This window comes from Antechinus flavipes, chromosome 3 (assembly GCF_016432865.1).
Source record: "Antechinus flavipes isolate AdamAnt ecotype Samford, QLD, Australia chromosome 3, AdamAnt_v2, whole genome shotgun sequence".
Taxonomy (NCBI): Eukaryota; Metazoa; Chordata; class Mammalia; order Dasyuromorphia; family Dasyuridae; genus Antechinus; species Antechinus flavipes.
Genome location: NC_067400.1, coordinates 175,282,340 through 175,304,250, shown reverse-complemented (window position 1 = coordinate 175,304,250; position 21,911 = coordinate 175,282,340). Strand labels below are relative to the sequence as shown.

The 21,911-nt window shown below is 34.4% G+C and overlaps 1 protein-coding gene across 6 annotated transcripts in view; it reads left to right on the top strand.

The window, feature by feature from the left end:
- Window positions 1-21,911, top strand: part of LIMS1 (LIM zinc finger domain containing 1) — a 210,761-nt gene that overhangs the window by 169,364 nt on the left and 19,486 nt on the right. For 3 of the 6 annotated variants that reach the window (XM_051984281.1, XM_051984278.1, XM_051984280.1), the window contains exons 1-2: window positions 801-1,082; window positions 8,486-8,645. In XM_051984281.1, coding sequence (XP_051840241.1) covers window positions 901-1,082; window positions 8,486-8,645 — 342 coding nt within the window. In that variant the 5' untranslated portion in view covers window positions 801-900. Of the gene's footprint in view, window positions 1-800; window positions 1,083-8,485; window positions 8,646-21,911 lie in introns of those variants that run through there. The other 3 variants (XM_051984283.1, XM_051984282.1, XM_051984284.1) reach the window with 1 other exon arrangement.

The following is a 21,911-nucleotide window of genomic DNA, read 5'->3' as shown; positions in this document are numbered from 1 at the left end:
CACAGCGAGCCCTTGGGTGGGGCAAATTAATCTGATGCACAAAATACTAAAACAGGTCTCTATGATAAAGGAAGAAAAGTTAAGGCCTGGTGTGTGCTGGAGTGGACCAAGTCATTGACTACAAAACTGCCCCTATATTGGCTGCTTATGGAGCCTTTGGGATGGAAGCCTAGAGATAATTCTGAATTATTAAAAAATATTGATTGTGAGCCTTGCGAGGATGCAGTCATAAGCAAAGTTGTAGGGAAAAAAATACAAGTGAAAAAACAAGAAGGCACAGGTATAGTAGTCTTTTCTCTAAATTTCAAACTATCTTACTTTGTGATTCAGGAGCAGTACAGTAAAACATAGATAATGTTAAGATGTGGTTTTCTATGTCAATGTGTAGCCTGTAGGAATCCTTAGGTATGGTTTAATAACCCCTGTTTCCTCTTTGAGTTTAGAGTCTAGTGCTTTAGACATACATAAACACACACACACAATATTTTCAGAATTTGGAAATAAATCTATTCTGTGTATAGGGGAGAGTTAGAGAGAGACAGAGACACAGTCTTGATTGGTCAAAAAATATTTCACTGGACTAGAATGTTCATGGTCCATAATAGTGAGGGCTGCCCTCCCTCCCTTCCTCTGGTGGAATGCTTGCTTGCTGTGTAGAGCTTCCAGCAAGCCCAAGTAAATCATACCTTGTCATCCTGTCTGCTGTGCCTCTGGGCTCTTAACTTGAAGCTTCTGTGAAGCCCTTATAAAGCCTGCCTAACTGACGTGTAAACAGTGGAAGTGAATCCCATTGCTGGGAATCGGGGGGAAGTCCTGTACACTGCTTCTCTCGCTGGTGAATGTACTCTGCAGTTTTCTGTAACAGAGTATCAGAGCTCTCAGATAAGTTACTGCTTCAGAATGACATTCCAAGGCAGGGTACACCCCTTTGTCATTCCAGAAAACGAAGAAATCCCACAGACTGTAATTAATGATGTCCACGATGCTGATGGGAATGAAGGCGAGAAGGCTGTGTCCAAACTGCAGCATAGGCAAAGTGACATAAAAGTCTACAAGGAATTCTGTGACTTTTATGCAAGATTGTAAGTTTTCCCTATCCCAGGGTGGGTACTTTACTGATGGGAATCTAGGGTTCTCAGCATTTTAAACTCCCTGGTTGTTTTGACACTGTGTCCTTGTAGGAATAGTTTTGAAGGGTGATACATTGCTAAATATGTTTGCTGTTAACAAGGTTTGCCACCTTCTGTATTTTCTCTTGATTTTGCTAGTTAATGTGATTAGTAACAAAATGTGCTCAGGTTAATGTGGTAATAGTCACTTTTCTTCATTTAGTAGGGTGTAAGCATAGACAAATTTTCATTTCTTTTGTAGTGTGGTGAAGAAATTTTTGTTCCCAAGTAATGCAGTCTTATGTTTTCCTGTCAGATCTTAAAATTTTTGCCCATTTCAAACACTATTAAATTTCAAGACAAATTCAAGGAATCGCAAAGAGGCTCAGGCAGCATATTTGTCAAGAATGTTTTTTTGTACATTTTATATATTTTAATACATTTAATACATAATAATATTTTAATACATCTACCTATAGTGTCCAGAACTAGGCTATAATCTAATACTGGTTCTTAAGGAATTTAAATTAATGACTAAAAATAGTGTATATATGTGTGTGTGTGTGTATATATATATATATATATGTATATATATATATATATTATATATATATATATGTGTGTGTGTGTGTATGTATATATATATATGTTTTTTATATATATATATGTTTTATATATATATATATATATATATATATATATATATATAATTTATAGCAAGGCCACATTGGTTACCTATATAAACAAATGCTTTTAGAGTTTCTTAAAGAGATTCTCACATAAATAATACCGTAACATCTTCTATATAACATTAATTGGGGAAAAAGGGACAGTTATCACAAAATATGAGAAGGCATAAATGATTAGCAGTCTGCAATGATATAGGAACACCCACATTAATGAGATCCCAGTTATGGAAGTAAAATATTTTTGCTAGGTAAGCTCTGATTTTTTTTTTTTTTTAGTCAGTAGTACAGACATAAACACTAGACAGGCCCAAGTTAAATGATTATATTTTTTTGTATTATTGAGAATTCCAAATGAGTAAAGATTAAATTAATGACTTTGTCATTGTCTGGTTTACCACACTTGGCAACTGCCTTTACTCTTCCTGGTGCGATGCTTAAGTGCTCTTCAGTACTAGATTGTGGTCCCTTTGGTCCCATTTGTTGAGAGAATAGGGAATGCTATCATTATATTATAATCAAGATTTGTGTTATCCAATGAATTTTTGTTTTAAAATTTTTAATTCAATCTAATATGGCCAGGCAAGTTAGGTGGGGATTTGGAGTGTGGGATGTGGGGGTAAGGGAGTGGAGAATATGAAACTATTTGCACTGTTCTATACCCAGATTTATACCCAAAGGGAAGTGGAATTTCTAGAGATGATCTCTAGAACTATGTGGTATTCTGATTAAAACCAGAAAAATGCTTTCTCTTAGCCTATTATGCTTGTAAGCTCTTTATAAGTGCTTGTTGTTGAATTATTGATTATTCTTGTATAATGTAGTAGAAAGGCTGCTGTATTTAGAGTCAGAAGGTCTAAGTTTCTCTTGTGATAGTGGGTAAATAATTCAACTTCTCTGGGCTCAAGTTTTCTCTTTTGTAAAATAAGACTGGGTGATTTCTCTTTGAGCTTTAAATTTCTGATTCTATGGGCTTAGATTCTTCATTTGTAAAATACAAGTATTTATAATTATACTACCTCCTTCATAGTTGTTATGAATAATGTTTTGTAAAATGTAATGCTACAGAAATATATGCAATTATTGTTTTCAGAAAGTTACAACAAATAGAAGAGAAGAGGCTGACATTTAAATGTGGAAAGCTTAGATTATATGTAATACTTGTTTTAGAGTAAATTGACTTAATCAGTGGTAGATTGTTTCAGAAGATTCTGTCCTGAGGTTTAAGTGTTCACAGGTTTTTCATGAACAGTTTGATTTTTACATCCTGGCAGATTAACTGATTATAATTAGTCATGTTGCTTCTGTGAGCTCTCATTTGATTTCTCCTTTGATACCAGACAGCTTTAATGATTCTTCATAGTCTGATTATTGAGTGTACCAAAATTACACTCTCCATGATATGTAACAATTATTCTACAATGAATTTTTTAGAAACTAGATTGCATCATTTCTTCAAACCTGACTACCAGCTTTGTACAGTGTGCTTAAATACTGGGCATTACCCCAATTCCCCTCTCCCTATTCCTGCCACAAAAAAAAAAAAATACAAAAGATAGTCCCTGCCTTAAAAGAGCCCATAATCCAATGGGGGAGATAACAAGTAAACAAATATGTACAAACTAAACTATTTATATCATAAATAGGAAATAATTAAAAGAGGGAAGGCACTAGAATTAAAGGGGGCTGGGAAAGGCTTCCTGTAGAAGGCGTGGGATGATGGTTGTACTGTTTTCACACAGATTTCATTTCAGTTAGACTAAAAAATGGGACTATATTGTTATGGGAGAGGGAGGGAAACAGGAAGTATACCATTCAACTGAGGTATATTGTGAATATTATCCTGTTTCTCCCTCCTCTTCTCCTCTTCCTCCCCTTTTTTTTGATGGGTGGGAGAAGGAAGATGAGAAGAGTTAAAACTCTACCTTGATGTGATAAAATTTAAATCCTTAGCTGAATTTAATATAACTTCTAATTATTTATAAAAGCCATAAGTCAGATCTTGGAGGTAGAATGAGCCTTGAATTTGATCCAGATAAACTGTCACAATCAAACTGTATGACCTAGGGCACATTATTTAACTATTCTGTGCTTTCTCCTGATTTTATATATATAATGTAAATGAGAATTCAGCAATTCCCCTGGGAAGTCTTTAATAAATATATTCTGATTGACTCAATACTGGATTAAATAAGTGTATGTGAAAGGTATTTGGAAAGCATAAACCCCTTCAAGTAAAAGTTATAATTTGTTTGCAAATTATAATCATTACAAGTACAATTGTGGTTTTAGTTTGTTAATCTGAGTTACTCACTATAGAATTATTTATAACATCCTTTGTTTAGGCAGGGATTTTTTTTATGTTATGCTAGGTTTTTGGTTTTTTTTTTCTTTCCTTTTTCTTGTCACTTTCTTGAAGATCTAGCTTCCATAGGAAGGAGAAAGTGATGTTTCTTTTTGGCTTTTAACTTAATTCCCAGTTATGGAAGTAAAATATTTTTGCTAAGTAAGCTCTGATTTTTGTTTGTTTGATTTTAACTTATAATGCTATTGTGGAAAGAGTATTGGTCTTGGAGTCAGAAAATCCAATTATAACTATCACTTGCAGTGTGAGTTTGAATAAGTCAAGGAGTCATACTGTGCCTCAGTTTTCTCCTATGTAATATAGACACAATAATACTTGGGTTAGTTACATCACAGGGATACTGTAAAAAGAGCACTTTGTATAACTTATAACGATCTCATAAATGAGAATTGTTATTATGTTACCTTTAAAAAGAAAAATGGGTAATAGTGGATTTTGAAATAGATTAAGTAACTCTTTATTTTGTTTCTGTTACCTTATTCCTACCCTTCTGCCCTCTTAAAAAAAAAAAAAATACCTTCAAGCTTTAAATTCCAAGTAATGGGAGAGGGAGTACATGCTGCATTCCTTTCTTAATTATTAGCTAATAACAGCTAGCATTTATTAGATACTTACACTGCTTCAGGTACTTTATATTTATTATTTCATTTGATCTTCATAACAGCTCCGAGTTCAATCATTTCAGTCATGATTCTTTGTGACCCTGTTTGGGTTTTTTTGGGAGAAAATACTAGAATGGTTTGCCATTTTCCTTCTTCATCTTGTTTGACAGGTGAGAAAACCTAGGGAAACAGGGTTAAATGACTTTCCCCAAGTCACACAGCTAGTAAGTTTCTGAAGTCACCTTTGAACTCAGAAAAATGACTTCCTGACTTCAGGCCTGGCACCCTATTTACTGTGTCATTAGCTGCCCCACAATCCCTTTTCACAGATGAGGAAATTGAGGCAGAGGTTAAGTAACTTGTCCAAGGCGACTGAACTAATAAGTGTGCTAGGTGCAGACAAGCCAATGTAACCATCTTAATACTTAAGACCAGCCCTATCTAGATAAAATGGAGTGATTTTGTGATTTGAGGTAGCCTAAAATTATTGAACTCTACTAGCTTTAGACATTGGATATAGAAAGGGAAGGTAACTTTGGGATCATCTAGGAAGACATCTTATATTATAAGTGAGAAGCCTAAATCCTAGAAAAATAAAATGATTGGATGTGGAGACATAGACCCAGTTATTAGAGAAGCTGAGATTGATAGATCGTTGAGCTCTGGTATTCTGAGCTACAACAGGCCTTCTGCATCAATACAATGAACTCCAGAAGCAGGAAAGGAAGGGAACCTGAGGAGATGTGAATCAATCTAGCTCTAAAACAGAGCAAGTCAAAGTTCCCAATGCTCATGGGATCAGGCCCATGATAGTACCTATATTTCCAATCAAGACAAGATAGGGAGACCCAGTTTCTAAATAAAAAAAGAAAAAAGAAACGGAAGTAAAATATTATGCTAGCACTAAATACAGCTTGGTAAAACTAAGGGGCTTCTAGTCCAAGGTATCCCAAACTCCCTTCGGTAGACTTATCTTCAGGAAACTGCAAAGTTTCCACAAACTTCTCTCAGGAACAAAGACTGATTGTTTAATACCAATATTCTATTGGTATTGTTGTATAGGTATAAATTATGGTACACAATAGTTTTCAAAGAATTGAAAATGATTATTTTACACAAAAGAGTAGTGAGGATTATAAATTTAATTTTTAGTCTCCTTTTCAATAAAATGAGAATTATATTTGTATTGCCTTTGTCTTGGGGTTGTTGTGAGGGAAGTGCTCTGTAAACCATAAAGCACTATATAAATGCATGTTACTATTGAGAAGCAGTATGGAAGAGTGGAAAGAGTATTGTTCTTAAGAATCAGAAGATGTAGATTAGAATGAGAGCTCTAACAGGTGAATGTGAGCACCCAGTTTCAACATCTGTAAAATGGGTTTAGTCATGGTGGGTGTGACCTAATTCCAACATGTAACAAAATAAGGAACTTCAAAGAAAATGAGGAAATCAGAAAAATATTTGATCAAAAAAGAAGGTAGATTGGTCATGTGGCAGAGTATAACATGTAGTTAACCCAAGTGTTCTACTGATTTCCTCAAGATGTCCAGAAAAAGTGAGGCAAACCCATAGTACTTTGGGGAAATTACCTTTGGCAAATTTATAGGAGGAGATGGACCAAGATCATACCAGATGAATTGGTATGGAAGAGTTTTGATCTTGTGTCATTGGCAGGTGGTGTCCAGACTGCTGAGATTACAGATTCATTAGAGTACTTATTTTAATAGAATTTGAGATTGATGATCAATTAATTGACATCTTTATTGGATATGCTATATCTCTAATACTTTTCTAAATATTATTTTCTAAGTAATGATGACAAAAAACTCATTAGAGAGGAGAACCTACACCTTTAAAGATGATACAGCTAATGATATAGTAGGAAAAAACACTAGTTTGAGAAATAGCTATCTGGACTACTTTCTTTCTCCCCCCATAAATAAAAAGAATATCTCTAGGCTTCTCACTATAAAATTGTGTGATTCCAAGATAACAGTGTATATTGTGACTTTTAAAGTCCTTAATTGGAGTGGTATAATGCAATTAATTATAACACAATTAAACAGTAGAATAGTGGGGTCTTAGAAATCTTAGACACAGAATTCAGGAAACTGAATTCTGAACTTGCAATGAGGATTCATGGATTTTGAGTCTTACCTCTAATAATTTGGTATCCACAAGTAAATTAAACCCTAGTCTCCTTTTCAATAAAATGAGAATAATATGTATACTGCCTTTGTCTTAAGGTGAGCAAAGTGCTTTGTAAAGCATTAAAGATTATATAAATTTGAGTTATTATTGAGAGGCAGTATGGAAGAATGGAAAGAGTACTGTTCTTAAGAATCAGAAGACGTAGGTTGGAATGAGGGTTCCAACAGATGAATGTGAGCACTTAGTTTTAACATCTGCAAAATGGTTTAGTCATGCCCACACCACCTCCCTCATGTTGTATGAAAGCTAATAATATTACTGTACGGAAATAGTAACTTGAATGGTAGCTTTTTCATAGTTTATAAACAAAGGACCACCTGGGTTAAAGTATCAAGATATCTACCTGTAAAACCTGTTCTGTTTGGCAATAATACTCTATTTTTAGAATCTCATTAGCATTTTTATTAAAGAGACTTTTGAGATGACTTTATTTGATACCTTAATATTCGGGGTGTTTTTCAAACCTTTTAAGTTGTACAATAATGCCAAAGGAAGTATTATATTTATCTGTCTATATTAAGAACAATTGAACACAAGTTAGAAAAACTTCAGTGATTTCCAGTTATTTCTGGATAAAATGTAGCCCCAAAGCCTGGCATTTCTCTTACTCATCTTTTCACCCCTCATCTCATGAGTGCCCTTCAGGCCATCCAAACTGACCTTCCTCCTCCTAGCTTTTTATAAACTCTACTATCTTGGTCTTCTTAGTCCAGTTGTAAATATTCATTCCCAAAATTGTTTTGCATTTATTCTAGCATGCTTTGTATTTAATTATTTAGTTAAAGGTCTTAATTTTTTTTTGGGGGGGGGCTGAAGCAATTGGGGTTAAGTGACGTACCCAGGGTCACACATAAAGGAAGTGTTAAGTGTCTGAGAGCAGATTTGAACTCAGGTCCTCCTGTCTTCAAGCTGGTGCTCTATCCACTTTACCACTTAACTGCCCTTTAATTTGAATTTTTAATATAAATTCCTAGAGATTAGAAAACATAGTTATTGACATCCACCATAGTTTAAACATATTAATAATGGAGATTTTTAAAAGTTGAAACAACTAAATCATAACAAAAGATTTGGAGCCCATCACTTCATTTGCCTATGTTTCCTTTTTGTGGTTTGGGAGCCATCTGCCATTGCCTGATGGGTCTAACTTAGACCTGTAGAATGGATCTCTTCATGTGAGAGGATAATGATGACGATGATAGAAGGAGACTGAGAGGCCTCCTATTTCATTCCCAAATTGATTCCCAATTTCATTCCCAATCCACAAGGAACACCTGTGTCAGCAAAGGCTGCTTTGCAACTCTTTCAAGTTTATGATTCACAGCTGTGGAGGCTCTCGGAGAATTGACCTGCCTCTTCACCTGTGCAAGCTCCTTAACATTTCCCCAGTTATAAAATGGAGATGCTAGCCCTGAATCTTATGATTGTGTCCATTTTATCTCTGCAACATTATGCGTGAAAAAAGACTCAGTCTCTGTGTCATCTCCCCCCACCCCACATTATCTTTTACAGCAACATGGCAAATGCCCTGGCTAATGCCCTGTGTGAGCGCTGTAAAGGAGGCTTTGCACCCGCTGAGAAGATTGTGAACAGCAATGGCGAGTTGTATCATGAGCAGTGCTTCGTCTGTGCCCAGTGCTTCCAGCAGTTCCCTGAAGGCCTCTTCTATGAGGTGAGCCAACCCTGACATAGAAATTTTGTCTGCTTCCAATTTCTAGCCTCTAAAATTATATTAAAATAATAAATGCTGTATTTTGTCCTTGGTTAAGCTATTAATGACCTACATATGGAAGATGTTGAGAAAAAAATAAGAATTTCTTTTTTAAAAATTTCACTACAGCAACGAGTTTCCATTGTAGGTACATTTCTCTCTGTCTCTGTCTCTTTCTCTTTTTTTTCTCTCTCTCTCACCACAATTGAGATTTCGTAAATAGAGAAAACTCTCCACCAAGGCAGATTAGTACCTTCTTTGCCACTTTGAAACTCTTCTGGGGCATCACAAAATTATACCACAGGCATTCATATAACCTGCTTTTGTTTATTGTGTGTGTAATTTTTCAGCCAGCTCTTTCAGGAACTAGAATTACTTCTTCCACCTCTGCTACCTCTTTTGAATCTCCAGTAGCATCATAGCGCCCCTCAAAAACTTGCCAAGTTGAAACCTTGGAAAAGGCATGTCACAGATAAATGAGATAACCAGTAATCTACATTAACAACTTCATCATTTTAAAAAAGTCACCCAGGTTGTTCGGGAGTTGCTATTTGTGGTCACTACAGTTGTATAGATTATAAATTTTTACTACTACTCCCTCCCAGAAACACATCTCTTTTGCATAGTTCTTTGCACAAAAAAAATTTTGATATAGATATACATATACACACACACATAGAATAAATATAAGATATGTACTAGATGCTTTAGTTTTAAAAAAAAAAAAAAAAAAAAGGAACCTTAACAGTTGGCAAAGTCATAAAGTTTTGTTTAAAAGGACTTTTTATAAAGTTCTTGTGTAAAAGGTCCTTGCGGCTAAGTTTGGAAAGAAAGGAACTAGGAAGAGTGGTAAGGCTGTAAAGTAGAGGTGGACAAGGAGGACATTCTAGGAATGTGGAACAGCTAATACAGAGGCACATATGGGAGAGAAGGCCCATTTGGCTAGTACTGGAAGGGAGCATCTACTGTGTGTCAGACACTGCACTTATACATCTTTATAGATATTTATTTCATTTGGTCCTCTACAATCCTAAAAATCCTAAGAGGTAGGTGGACATTTTATCAAATTATCATTTTATAGTTTCCTCAGCTGAGAGTAGAAATTAAGTAGCTTGCTTAGTAACTAGTAACTGTTTGAGGACAAATTTGAACTTGGATCCAGGCCTTGTGCCACCTGTAGAGTATCAATAAAGAAATAAAATATAGTGAGACTAGAAAGTTAAGTTTATAACAATTGATTGTGAAAGGCAAAACAAAGAAGTTTATATTTTGTTGTAGAGTTTATAAGTAGTCACAGAAATTTGTTGAATAGAGTGATTTTGGTCAGATCTTTATTTAAAGAAAATCATGTTGATAGTTATATTGAAAGATTAGAGCAGGCAAAAAAAATTAAGAAAGGGAGACCAAAAATTAAAAAAAAAATACCCCCAAACTAAAATGTAATGGATCTTTGAAGTAAGATGATGTCTGTATCTTCAAAGACAGGTCAAGATGCCAGAGATAATATGAAGGTAGAAAATTAAATTTTGGCACCTAACTTGTTATATGGGGTGAAAGAAATTGAGGATCCAAGAATAACACTGTGGCTGAAGCCCTGAGACACCAGAAAGATGATGATAACCTTGACAGAAATGGGGAAGATTATGATTTCAATTGAGGACATGGTGAAATTGAGTATCTGTGGGACATCCAGTTTGAAAGACACAGTAGTCCGTTGATGATGTGGGACTGAAACTCAATAGAGAAACTAGGACTGGATATATAGTTGTGATCTACATTGAGGTGAAGATTAAATTCATAGGAGTTAATAAGGTCACTAAGAGATAAATGGATAGATAGTAGATTTATTCAATCTTTAGTAGGGCTAGACACCCCTCGAAGCACTAGTAAAATAAGCAAAAACAAAACAAAACACAAACTTACCTTCAAGGAGTTTGTGTTCTAATGGGGGAAGATAGCACATAAAAGAGAGGTTTAATGGGGGGAGTGGGGAGAGAAGGTGAAAGAGTCCAGGTTAAAGAGGAAGGTAGAGAAATTTAAAAAAATAAAAAATAAAATAAAGTGTAGAACCAGGAATGAAGTGAACATGGCCCAGATTTCTCATGAAATGGGAATCCAGGCCAAGGATTTTTGATCAGAAGAAAGGACCATGAATCTCTTGACATGGAAATAGAGAAATTTGAGAGTGAAAGTAGAGGGCCTAAAGACAGAGTTTTGAGAGTTCTGCTTTCCTATCTCTCCATGTAATCAAAGGGCATGATAATGATGATCCTGCAAAGCAATATGAAAAGGAATCATCAGATAGATAGGAGAACTAAGCTAAACCGCAAATATGAAAGGGTATCCAGAAAGAAAGGTTTAAATAGAGTGAAAGTAGAGGAAGTAGAGGTAATGAGAATAATTTGCTTTGTTAAGAATATAGTTTAAAAAGAACAAAGAAATATAGCTTGAAGAGATGGTAGAATCCGATGAAGGTTATATTATTTTTTATTCTAAACTTAAACACACAGATTATTAACACACAGAAGGAAACATAAAAAAGGATTCTGTGTTGAAACCATGAATCTATTTTACATGCTTATTTTTTTAAAAATCCAAGAAATCCCGTGTGTTACTTTTAAAGTATAAGTAACTAGTAAAGATGTTTTCAGGGATTAGGAGGAACAGACATATTTGAAGGCCTGTAAGCTTGTCCCATATTCCTTTCACTATTGTCTTTCTATCCACAACAAAAAAACTACCCCCAGTTAACTGGTGAGACCATCTCAAAAATAGACTATGAGTTAAAATTTTAAGGTCATTATCTGTAATGCTCTTTTGTTTCAGGGAAAGTACTATAACAATCCTTGAATAGAACAGAATAATTTATGACTCACCCATCCTACTCTTGCCTGCCTTCTACTATCCAACTATAAATACCTTCCTAGGTCTGCCTGATATTCAAAATGACATTATAAATACCCAGAACCAGTTTTTGAGCTGAACTTCTCACTCAGCTTGGTCTCTCACAGTTTGTAGGTCAGTGGTTCTCAAAGTATGGTCTAGAGAATCCTGGGGATCTCTGAAACCCTTTTAGAGGGTCTACAAATTCAAAAATAGTTTTTAATTCCAATATGGTAAATGTCTATAAATATAATCCAGATAAACAAAAACGCTTTGGAGAGATCCTCAATAATTTTTAATAGGATAAAGATACTGAAAACAAAAGTTTGAGAACCACTATATATAGGTGGTAGCTGTCTCTGATATAAAATACCTCTCCTTCCCCCATATCCCCTTTTAAAAAATCTAGGAAAAAACAAAAAATATATAAACAGATTTTCAGGTGATGGAGCCCTAAAGGATGAATAGAAAAAATTTTTTAGTTTAGTTGATTTTATGATTTTTAAGAATGTTATTTAGGGCTTTCTAGAAACAATCAGCATGCAAAGTAAGACCCAGCAACCATTGGTTGTCTTTTTGCAAAAGAACATTTTGGGTAGGGGAAATCATTTGTTTGTTTTCCATTTGAGAGTGAGTCAGTTTGTGCTTTGCCTTCATGCAGTGATAATTTTATCTCTTCCTCCATTATCAGTTTTGTGTCACTGGTTGGTTAGCTCCTTTTCCTTGGTATTTAAGCAAGCTGTTACCCCATTTTTTTATCCTTCTTTTGCTCAGAAACATACCAGGAAAGTGCTTGTTAATGTCTTCTAGACAATGTCTGTTTTTCCCCCTTGCCTAGTTTTCCCATGGTATAATTTTGTTGTGGCAGCACTTCTGGAGATTTTCAATTAGAGCTCTTTAATTCTTCTCATTTGTTTTGCCATAAAGTCTTCTCAGACCAAACTATTGTTTTTCTGACTTAAAAGCCATAGAAAATTAACTGAAGATTCTTCCCTTGAATCTTTCCTTTATTTTATGTTGAGGAAGTTGAGGGCAAGAGAGTATCCCTAAAATCAGCCAGCTAGTTAGTGGTAGAATGTTGACACCTCTTACAATTTCACTACATCTTCTGGGCTTTTTGCTCATTTACTTTTTTTGCTCTTATCCTCTCTCAGCTTTTTGCTTTTTTACAAATTGGAAAGGCTTGGAGAGTTTCCTCCCCCTTCCCTTCTTCCCCCACCCTGCTCTGGGGTTTCCTGGGAATGCTTTAGTAGTTAGTAATGCTGCAACATACTTAACATATATAGGACTGCTTGCCATCTTGGGGCGGGGGGTGGAGGGAAGGAGGGGAAAAAACGAAACATAAGCGAGTGCGAGGGATAATGTTGTAAAAAATTACCCTGGCATGGATTCTGTCAATACAAAGTTATTATTAAATAAAATAAAATTTAAATTAAAAAAAAAAAGTAGTTAGTAATGATAGGTGTTAACCATGGCTTCCATTAAATTCAAGAGGGAAAGAGTATAGTTTGCTGTTCTTTTTTTTTCTTTTTTAAATAGAGGTTGGAGAGAGGTACTATTGATGTAGATGGTGTATTCACTTTCAAAAGAGGTTACTTTATTGTTAATTTTGCTTAATTGTTTTAGTTTGTTGCAAAAGACCTCATGAAGTGGGGATAATCTGTAAATACTTCTAATATAAAAATAAAATATTTTTTGAAATTAAATGATTTTATTAATGATATTATGTGTATTATACTAGGCTGCAATAAAAAATTAAATCTCTTTTCTCAAGGATCTAAAATGAAATGTATACAAATTATCCTTCTGGGTCTTTGATTTAGAATGAAAAAAGGGAAGGAGGGAAAAGGAAACAAACATTCATTGAACTCCTATGTATCAAGAACTGTGCAGTATTGTTTAGTTTGTTTCTCAAAAACTTTAGGGCTCCATCACCATTCTGTAATTGAGAAAAGGCAGGAAAAAGTTTAAATCACGATGACAGGTCACAGAGATAGTGAATGTCTGAGATTTTATTCCAGGCCCAGAGTTCTACCCACTAAGCTACTTAGTTTTTACTTCTCATATACCCCCTTTAAGATAGCTGAGTCCTCAGTAAAAATCCTGCTTTTCACAAGTGGAAATGGATTCCCATTTAAATATAGGGGATGATGGTATGTATGAACATATGGACACAGGAGTGAGCAAGACAAGATCCAGGAATGGCTAGCAATATAGTTTGACTAGAATATAGTTAATGTAAAAACAAGTAGTTTAAAATAAGTCTTGAAAAAGTAAATTGTTTAAATCTTTGTCACAATAAGAAGTTTATATTTTATCAATGGGGAGTTGTTCAAGGTTTTTGAGTAGATAAGTGATGTAAAAATCGGCCTTATTCATTAAAATCATTTAGAAAATTATTAAAGTAGTCTGGGTTCGAGACAAGGCCAAAATTAGGCTAGTGAAAAAGAAGAGAAATTGCCCTGATAGATTTGATAGGATTTATTAACTAATTAATGGAAAATCAGAGAAAAATGACTCAAATGGTTCCAACTTAGGTGACTGAATAGGTGGAAGACAATGTAAATGGCAGATTTGTGGAAGCCATTTTATCAATGTTGAATTTTGAATTGTAATATAATATCTGAGAGGCAATTAGAAATCTTAGGAAAGATAATAATAGTTGATATTTACATAGCACTTACTATGTGTCATGCATTGTGCTGAGCACTTAAAAATTATTTTCTCATTTGATTCTCACAACAACCCTATTCCCATCTTATACATGAGAAAAGTGATTAATTAATCATTAATCAATTCAAGGCCAAATAGCATTTGAACTCAGATCTTGACCAAGTTTTAGACCTTGAACTTTATGTTCTTTGCAACCTAGCTTCCTCCCCTTGTAAATAAAGATTTATATAGAGGCAATCATTGAAGTCATAGCATCACTTAAGTATTAAACATCTGCTCTGTGTGGGGTAGCTAAATGGCACAATGAGTGAATTGAGTGCCAGGCTTAAAGTCAGAAAGACTCATCCTCCTAAATTCAAATATAGCTTTAAACATTTACTAATTAGATGATCCTGGACAAGTCACCCTGTTTGTTTCACTTTCCTCATCTATCAAATGAGATAGAGATGGAAATGGCAAAGCACTCCAGTATCTTTACCAGAAAAAATCTAAATAAAATTATGAAGAATTGAATATTTCGGAAACACAACAGAAATGCTCCAGGTATTATGTAGATGCTGGGAATACAACTAATAAGAAAGTAATGACCCCTACTCACAGTGAACTTACATTGTGATCAGAAGTGGATAGGATAGTTTTAAGGAAGAGATTTTAAAAGAAAAGGTTCAAAAGAAAACCTTGAGGAGATGGTGACATCTATTCTTAGATGGCATGAATTGGAAATCTGTAAAAATAGATGGAGAAATGGCCCAGCAGGTAAGAGAGCTGAGAAAAGGGGATTGGGGGGGTGGGAGGGGGAGAACAGAGGAAGAGAAAATATAAGAAGGAAGAGATAGATTGACAACCTGCATCTCACTGCTTTTAAACTGAATTAAAAGTGATGATTTTAGCAGTCCATGGTCCCTAAAGAATTTATATATGAGCTTTTTTGATTGTTGTTAGAAGATAGTAAAAAGAACACTAGATTGTAATTCAAGAGGATTTAGATTCTAATCCTATATGTCCATGGACATATAGAGAGTTGAAATAACTCTCTAAGCCTCATTTTCCTTCTTTGTAAAAATGAAGAGGTTGGACTAGAAACTTAGCACAAGTAGGTGCTTAATAAAATCTTAGATTAATTACTCATAACTAATTCTCATGAGATTTTTAGTATTAATCTGAAATGGGTCACATAGCCCTTGGTATTCAAATCATTCAAAAATAGACTACAGAACTACCTCTGATAATCTTATCACATAATTGGATCTGGAACATCAAAGCCCAGAGAGAACAATTAGATTTATGATTAAAATATTCTGTACTGAAAGTTGATATGCCAACATGCCATTGTATTGAAGTTTCATTTGTGTAATTCATTTTTCTGACCCTAGTATTCTGAACTCCTTGTACTTTTAATCAAAAGATCTCAAATCATCTCATAAACTTGTATTAAACTTTATACTCACATCTGCAGAGTAAATATATGCTAGGAATGCATTCTCAGTAGTTAAATAGACCATCTGTCACGCACTGAGGTATTGGCAAAGCCCAGAGTAGACATTCTGAGCCCTGATTTATGAAGCCCTGTTTTCAGTACTCTAGATTGACAAACCTGTGCCTCCCCCAATTTGATGTTTACTTTCACTTGTTTGTGGCTTCATTCTGTACTGATTAAAGTTTATACATGCATAGACTTTGCTTGACAAAAATCTCAAAAGAACCTTCCCTTCCATCATCTTCTGTGACACTGGTCACTTGAGAGAATGGTTCACCACTTGACCTTTGATTAAGGATTATTTAGTAGGCTTTCTTGCTTGCAAGTGAGAGATTTCTTTCTTCACACTTCACAAAATTGTGAGTACTTTTAAATAAGCTATATCTCAGCTGCCCAGTACACTCAGACTTCTGGTACTATTGTATCCTGATTTGTTTTACAGTAATCTGGACTTGCTGCATGTGAATGTTTTGTTCACGTCAGGAAACGTCTGTCTAACTTCACACAATTCATAATCTCGTGGGAGGCAAAGAGATAGGAATTTTGTTACATTGAGATGGAAACGTTCAGCTTAAACTAGTGACTAATCATATGGCTTCAGAAAAGTTACATTATGTAATAATTTTTAAAAAACCCTTAAATTTCTACTTTTTGAGATAATCCAAAAGATTATAACAGTTTATGGAGTTATTCTTTGAATCATTTTTCTAATAATTTTCTCTCTACTGACAACTGAGATGCTTCATCTTACTTCATTAATTATCATCATTCCTTTTCACCACCTATCTGTTTTTTTACAGATAGCTTCTGCCAACGTTGATTTAAAATTTGGGTCTCTTTGCCTCTTGTAATTTACAAAGAAAATGGTTCTCTGGCTGAGAAGAGCATATTATTTTCTGTATGTTCAATATAGGAACCCCCTAAGCACCTAGATATTTGTTTGCCTTCTAATTATTTAATATGGCACCTGCAGAACAGAGGTAGATAGATATAGAGTGAGCATTTATTAAGCACATACTGTGTATCCTCATGATTCAAATGTCACATATCATGATCCAAATACAAACAAGTCTACATTTTAATTAAAGAAAGCAGTTGGCAAAGATGGCGTGGGGGTGGAAGAGTCCTAATTGAATTGTAAGAAAAGTGAAGTTAAGACTAACCTCCCCCAAAATAATGGTCCAGTGTGGCAAAGGAGGAAAGGTGAAGAGTTCATGCGAGTTTCTTAAAGAATAAGTATTAATAATACTTGTGGTCCATTAATTTTGACTCTTCTGAAAGTCTAAAGTAATGTCGACACCCCCTTCCTAATTACTCTATAGAGATCTTGGATGAGAGATAGTAAGTTCATTAAGTTCTTTGGCCTAATTTTCATTGTTTAAGATTTAAGATGATAGGTAGATTTAGCAACATATATGTGTATATGTATGTATATTTGTATACACATAGTTGAGGCAATTGGGATTAAGTGAGAGTCATACAGCTAGGAAATGTTAAATGTCTGGTTTTGAACTCAGATCCTCCTGGGCCAGTTATCTATCCACTGAGCCATCTAGGGGTCCTGAAAGAGCCCAACTACATACAGATGGTGTTGTGTTTTTTTAATGTACCCATTATAGCACCTTGAATATAGAGATTCAATCAATATTTATTGATGAATGATTATATTATTTTTATCCATTCTTGACAGCCGAGTCACAATACATTTATAGGTATTGCTTTTTTTAACTCATAGCTTTGCTACCCATTCAAAATTTATGCTTTTCTCAAGCTTTTTTTTTTTTTTTTTAATACTGTCAGAAAGCCTTCCTAGGCTTTATACATAGTAGAAAACTGCATTGTTTAAGTCCAACAGAATAACCACTTCTTCTGTGTTCAGGAAGGAAGACATTGCCAGGAAAGGCTTGTGAAATGAAGGTTACCAAGTGAATCAGTGGGAGAACTGATGGTAGTCTCTTCTGATTCTTGTGAGATAAACTCAGGAAAGCAAGGGACAAGAAAGCCTGGGTTTAAATAATCATTCTAAATTGAGCATGCTAGCAGCATTCTTCTAGATCAGTGGGGATACTGGTAAAAAGTGAAGACAAATCAACATGTACCTACATAGATTCTCTAAAGCCACTTATAAACTTGAACATAACAAAGGATATGCTGGTCCTTGCCCTATCTCACTAATTTACTTGTCAACGCAAAAAAAAATTCTTTCTTAAACCATGTCATAGGGTTTTTTTCTTACAACTTAAAAAAAAATTTTTCAATAGTATTTTTGTTTTCCAAATACATGCAAAGATAGTTTTCTTTTTTTTAATTAAAGCTTTTTATTTTCAAAATATATGCATGGATAATTTTCAACATTCACCCTTGCAAAACCTTGTGTTCCAAATTTTTTCTCTCCCTTCCCCCTCAGCCCCTCTCCTAGATGATAAGTATTCTAATATATGTTAAGCATGTGCAATAAAGATAGCTTTCAGCATTCATTTTTGTTAAGACTTTGTGTTCCAAATTTTTTTGGTCTCTCTTAACTTCCCCTTTCCCCAAGACAGCAAGCAATCTGATATAGGTTAAAAATAAACTTTTTTTTTTTTTTTTTTGTTAAGGGTGGAAAAGAATTGAACAATTGAAGTTAAGAAGGGGAGAAAATTTCAAGCACTAGAAATAGGCTCTTGGTTGATAAACATTAAATTGATTATTCCCAAATATATTTTCAGATGTGGAAAAAGTGTAGCAGAAAGAGCATTGGGATTTGCCATCAGAACTAGGTTTGAACACTGGTACTTCCACTTCTGCAGGAACATGGGCAAGCCACTTAATCTCTCAGCTTCCATATCCTCATCTATACAGTGACATTAACTATCTGTGCTACTTATTTGATAGGGTTATTGTAAGGAAAACACTTTTTGTATCTCTAAGTCATAAAGTGCTATATAAATAATCAAAATTATTATCTTTCTCTGACTCACAAGGTGAACTGGCTTTACCACTTATCACAGCTCTGCTCAGCTTGGTGCTATGATTAAAAAAAAAACCCCAATGATTTCATGTTACCTACAGAATTAAGTCCAGCCTCCTTGCCACTTTCTGGTCCCAAACCACCTTTCTAGAGTTTAACTAACCTTCCCTTATGTTTCAGAACTATCATAAATACACTTTGCCGTTTCTGTGCCTTGGAGAGTTCTTTTGATCTCATCTTGAGTTTTCAGAATCTTCCTAGCTTTCAAGTTCCAGTTTACATGCCACCTTCTCCAGGAAAATTCCTCAGATTTTTTTCAACCTTAAATCACTAACACTTCCAATTAGCATTTGTTTTGCCTATTGGGTGCTGAACTCTGTGCTAGGCATTCAGAGTTGCATCATGAACTTGCAGTATACCAGGGAAAAAGTCCACAGCAGTTTCTTGAGAGAAAAAATTTGATCCTAGAGGAGAAGAGAAAAAATAGACAAAGATGGGGAGCAAAGAAGAAAATGGACCTGGGACTATAGACTTTTTTTGGGCTGCATTTTATGCTTGCTGGGACTAGCAGAAGATTTCTTCACTCTCTTGGTAGAAACTGTGGTGAGGAGGCATTTTAATAGTAAGAAGGTGGAATAAGTTCTCAATAATGCTTTGGAAGCATTGACTTTCCAAGAAATGCAAGATCTATTTCAGAGATTTAAGACATAGAGACTTCTGTTTCTGTCCAGTGAACAAGTCACTATCACTACCTTTGATTATTGTCTAGGTAAGAGATGTCAAACTCTCAGCTAAACTACAAATGAAGAACAATATTAAAATGTAATTGAGAAATATTTAACAAGCTAATTAAAAATTAATACAGCATAGTTAATATTAATTTGTAGTTTTGTATGTTAATATGTAGCAACACAGATCAATTTCTATTTGAATATGACTCTACTGCTCTAGATTACAGTGTTGGGTTGATAAGTCATTGAGGGAATAGATAAGTAAACTCAAAATTTTTAGACCTTGAAGGGTAAAGGTGATCACAGTAGTAAGTGATGGCAAAAATGTTTGAACATTGATTTTATTCTTTGTTACTTATCTTACCTTACCTTGTATTCTTTTTAAAATAAATGTTATTTTGATGTCATGATTTATTCTGGCTAGTTGAAGACAGAGGGAATTCAAGAGAAAAAGGGTGGCTTAAACTACTAAAAGGGTGAGAAAAAGACTTTCAAGGGCATTGGGTAGATCTTCTGTAGAGGATTTATAAGAGGATCTGGTTGAGAATCACTGCAAATCAGAAGGTATATTGTATGGCTTTCATTTTGCACTACTGGAGACAGGCATTGGTAGGATCATTAATTATGAAGGAACAAAAGTATAAATTTTAAGACTTTAAAAGATAATTCATCTCTCCAATTTGAAATCTAGTTCAGGAGATTGCAATGACTAACTTTAAAAAGATAAAAATAAAAGAACTACTTTATATGGAAAAGTGAAGTAAATCTGCATTCCAGGCATAAGGGAAAAGTTTGTTCAATGTCATGAACTGAGAGAGAAAATCCCGAGTTTGAGAAAGAAATAAAAGACTTGGTTTGACTAGAAGATAGCATATTTTTATTTTTTTATTTGTTTTTATTTTGTTGTTGTTTTTTGTTTTTGTTTTTGTCTTTACCCAGCTTTAGACAATGGACCTATTTTATAAAGGATTTTATTTTTTCCCAGTTATGTGTAAATAAATCTGGAGCATGTAAATGCCAAACTGGGCACTTTGTGTTTATGCAAAAGGTAGTTGTCGAAACTTTTTGAGTAGGAACTTCATATATTCAAACCTGTGTTTTAAGAATCTTAGTTTTGCTGCTGAAAGATGTCCCAGAGAGAGCAGAGATTGGCAGCAGAAAGATCAGTTAGGAAGCTATTTCAAAGGAAAAGGTTCTGTGAGTACAAAAATACATATAGTTCTTTTTGTGGTGGGAAAGAATTGGAAATTGAGGGGGATACCCATCATTTGGGAATGGCTAAACAAATTGTGATATGATTGTGATGAAATATTAATGTGCTATAAATTATGATGAGGGAAATGTTTTCAGAAAAGTCTAGAAAAACTCATATGCACTGATGCAAAGTGAAGCGAAACAGATCCAGGAGACCGTTGTACGTAGTAGCCACAACTATGCTCAATAGTGAACTACTTTACTATTCTGATTGATTCATTAATACAAGATAATTCCAAGATTGATAATGAAAATTACAACCTGACTCTAGAAAGAAAATTGACAAAGTCTTCCATGTAGAATAAAGCATATTGTTTTTCCCCTATATGAAATGTTTCACATGACTTACATGTATAATGCATATCGTATTGCTTACCTTATCAGTGAATGATGGAGGAAGTGGAGGGGGAGGAAGAGAATTTGGAACTTCAAATTTTTAAAAGTGAATGAAATAGTCCCCCTCCCACACACACTATTTCAGTAGCCTAGATCAGAGGTTGCCCCAGAAACACTTCCAAATACTGAAGGAACTTGATTCAAATATAATTAGTAAAATAATAATAATTATAAATGTAATTAGTAAATGTTTAACAAAATAAATAAAATACAATAAAACATAATGTTAATGTGTTGTTTACTAAATCAGTATGTAGTATAGTATACCTGGATTTTAGTGGCCCCTACTTCTACTGAATTCTATTGAATTTGACACTATGGTGTCAAAAGGAGATGGTGATTAGGACCTGGATTATATAAATAGAGAATAAAGGTAGGTTAGATGTAAGAGATGCGATAGATGGGGCAGTTGAATGTATATTGCAGGGGAGAAGAGGGAGCTATCTGTTAGGGAAGTATGATTTCTGTTTTGGATATGGGATAAAAGTATCACTAGATATAGTATCAGGCCTGGATTTTATTTAACCTCTCTGTTTTTCATCTGTAAAATAGGTCTAAGAGTACTTATTTTCTAGGGATTGTGAAGCTCAAATGAGATAATTATAAATAAAGTGTATAATACCTGGTACATAATAATTTTTACAAATATTAGTGCGAATTTAAAACATGTTTTCAAGGTATACTCCATTATTTTTGTTAACTAGATAAATGTTTTTCTCCTAATTTTTCCTTTATTAAAAATACATAACAGGAAAGCTGTCCTTATGATGAGTGATATATTGGAAAGCTGCTTTGCACAGATATCTGGCAAAGCCATCGTTCTCATTTCCTCTAATCGTGAATTATATCATTCAGGAAAGGCA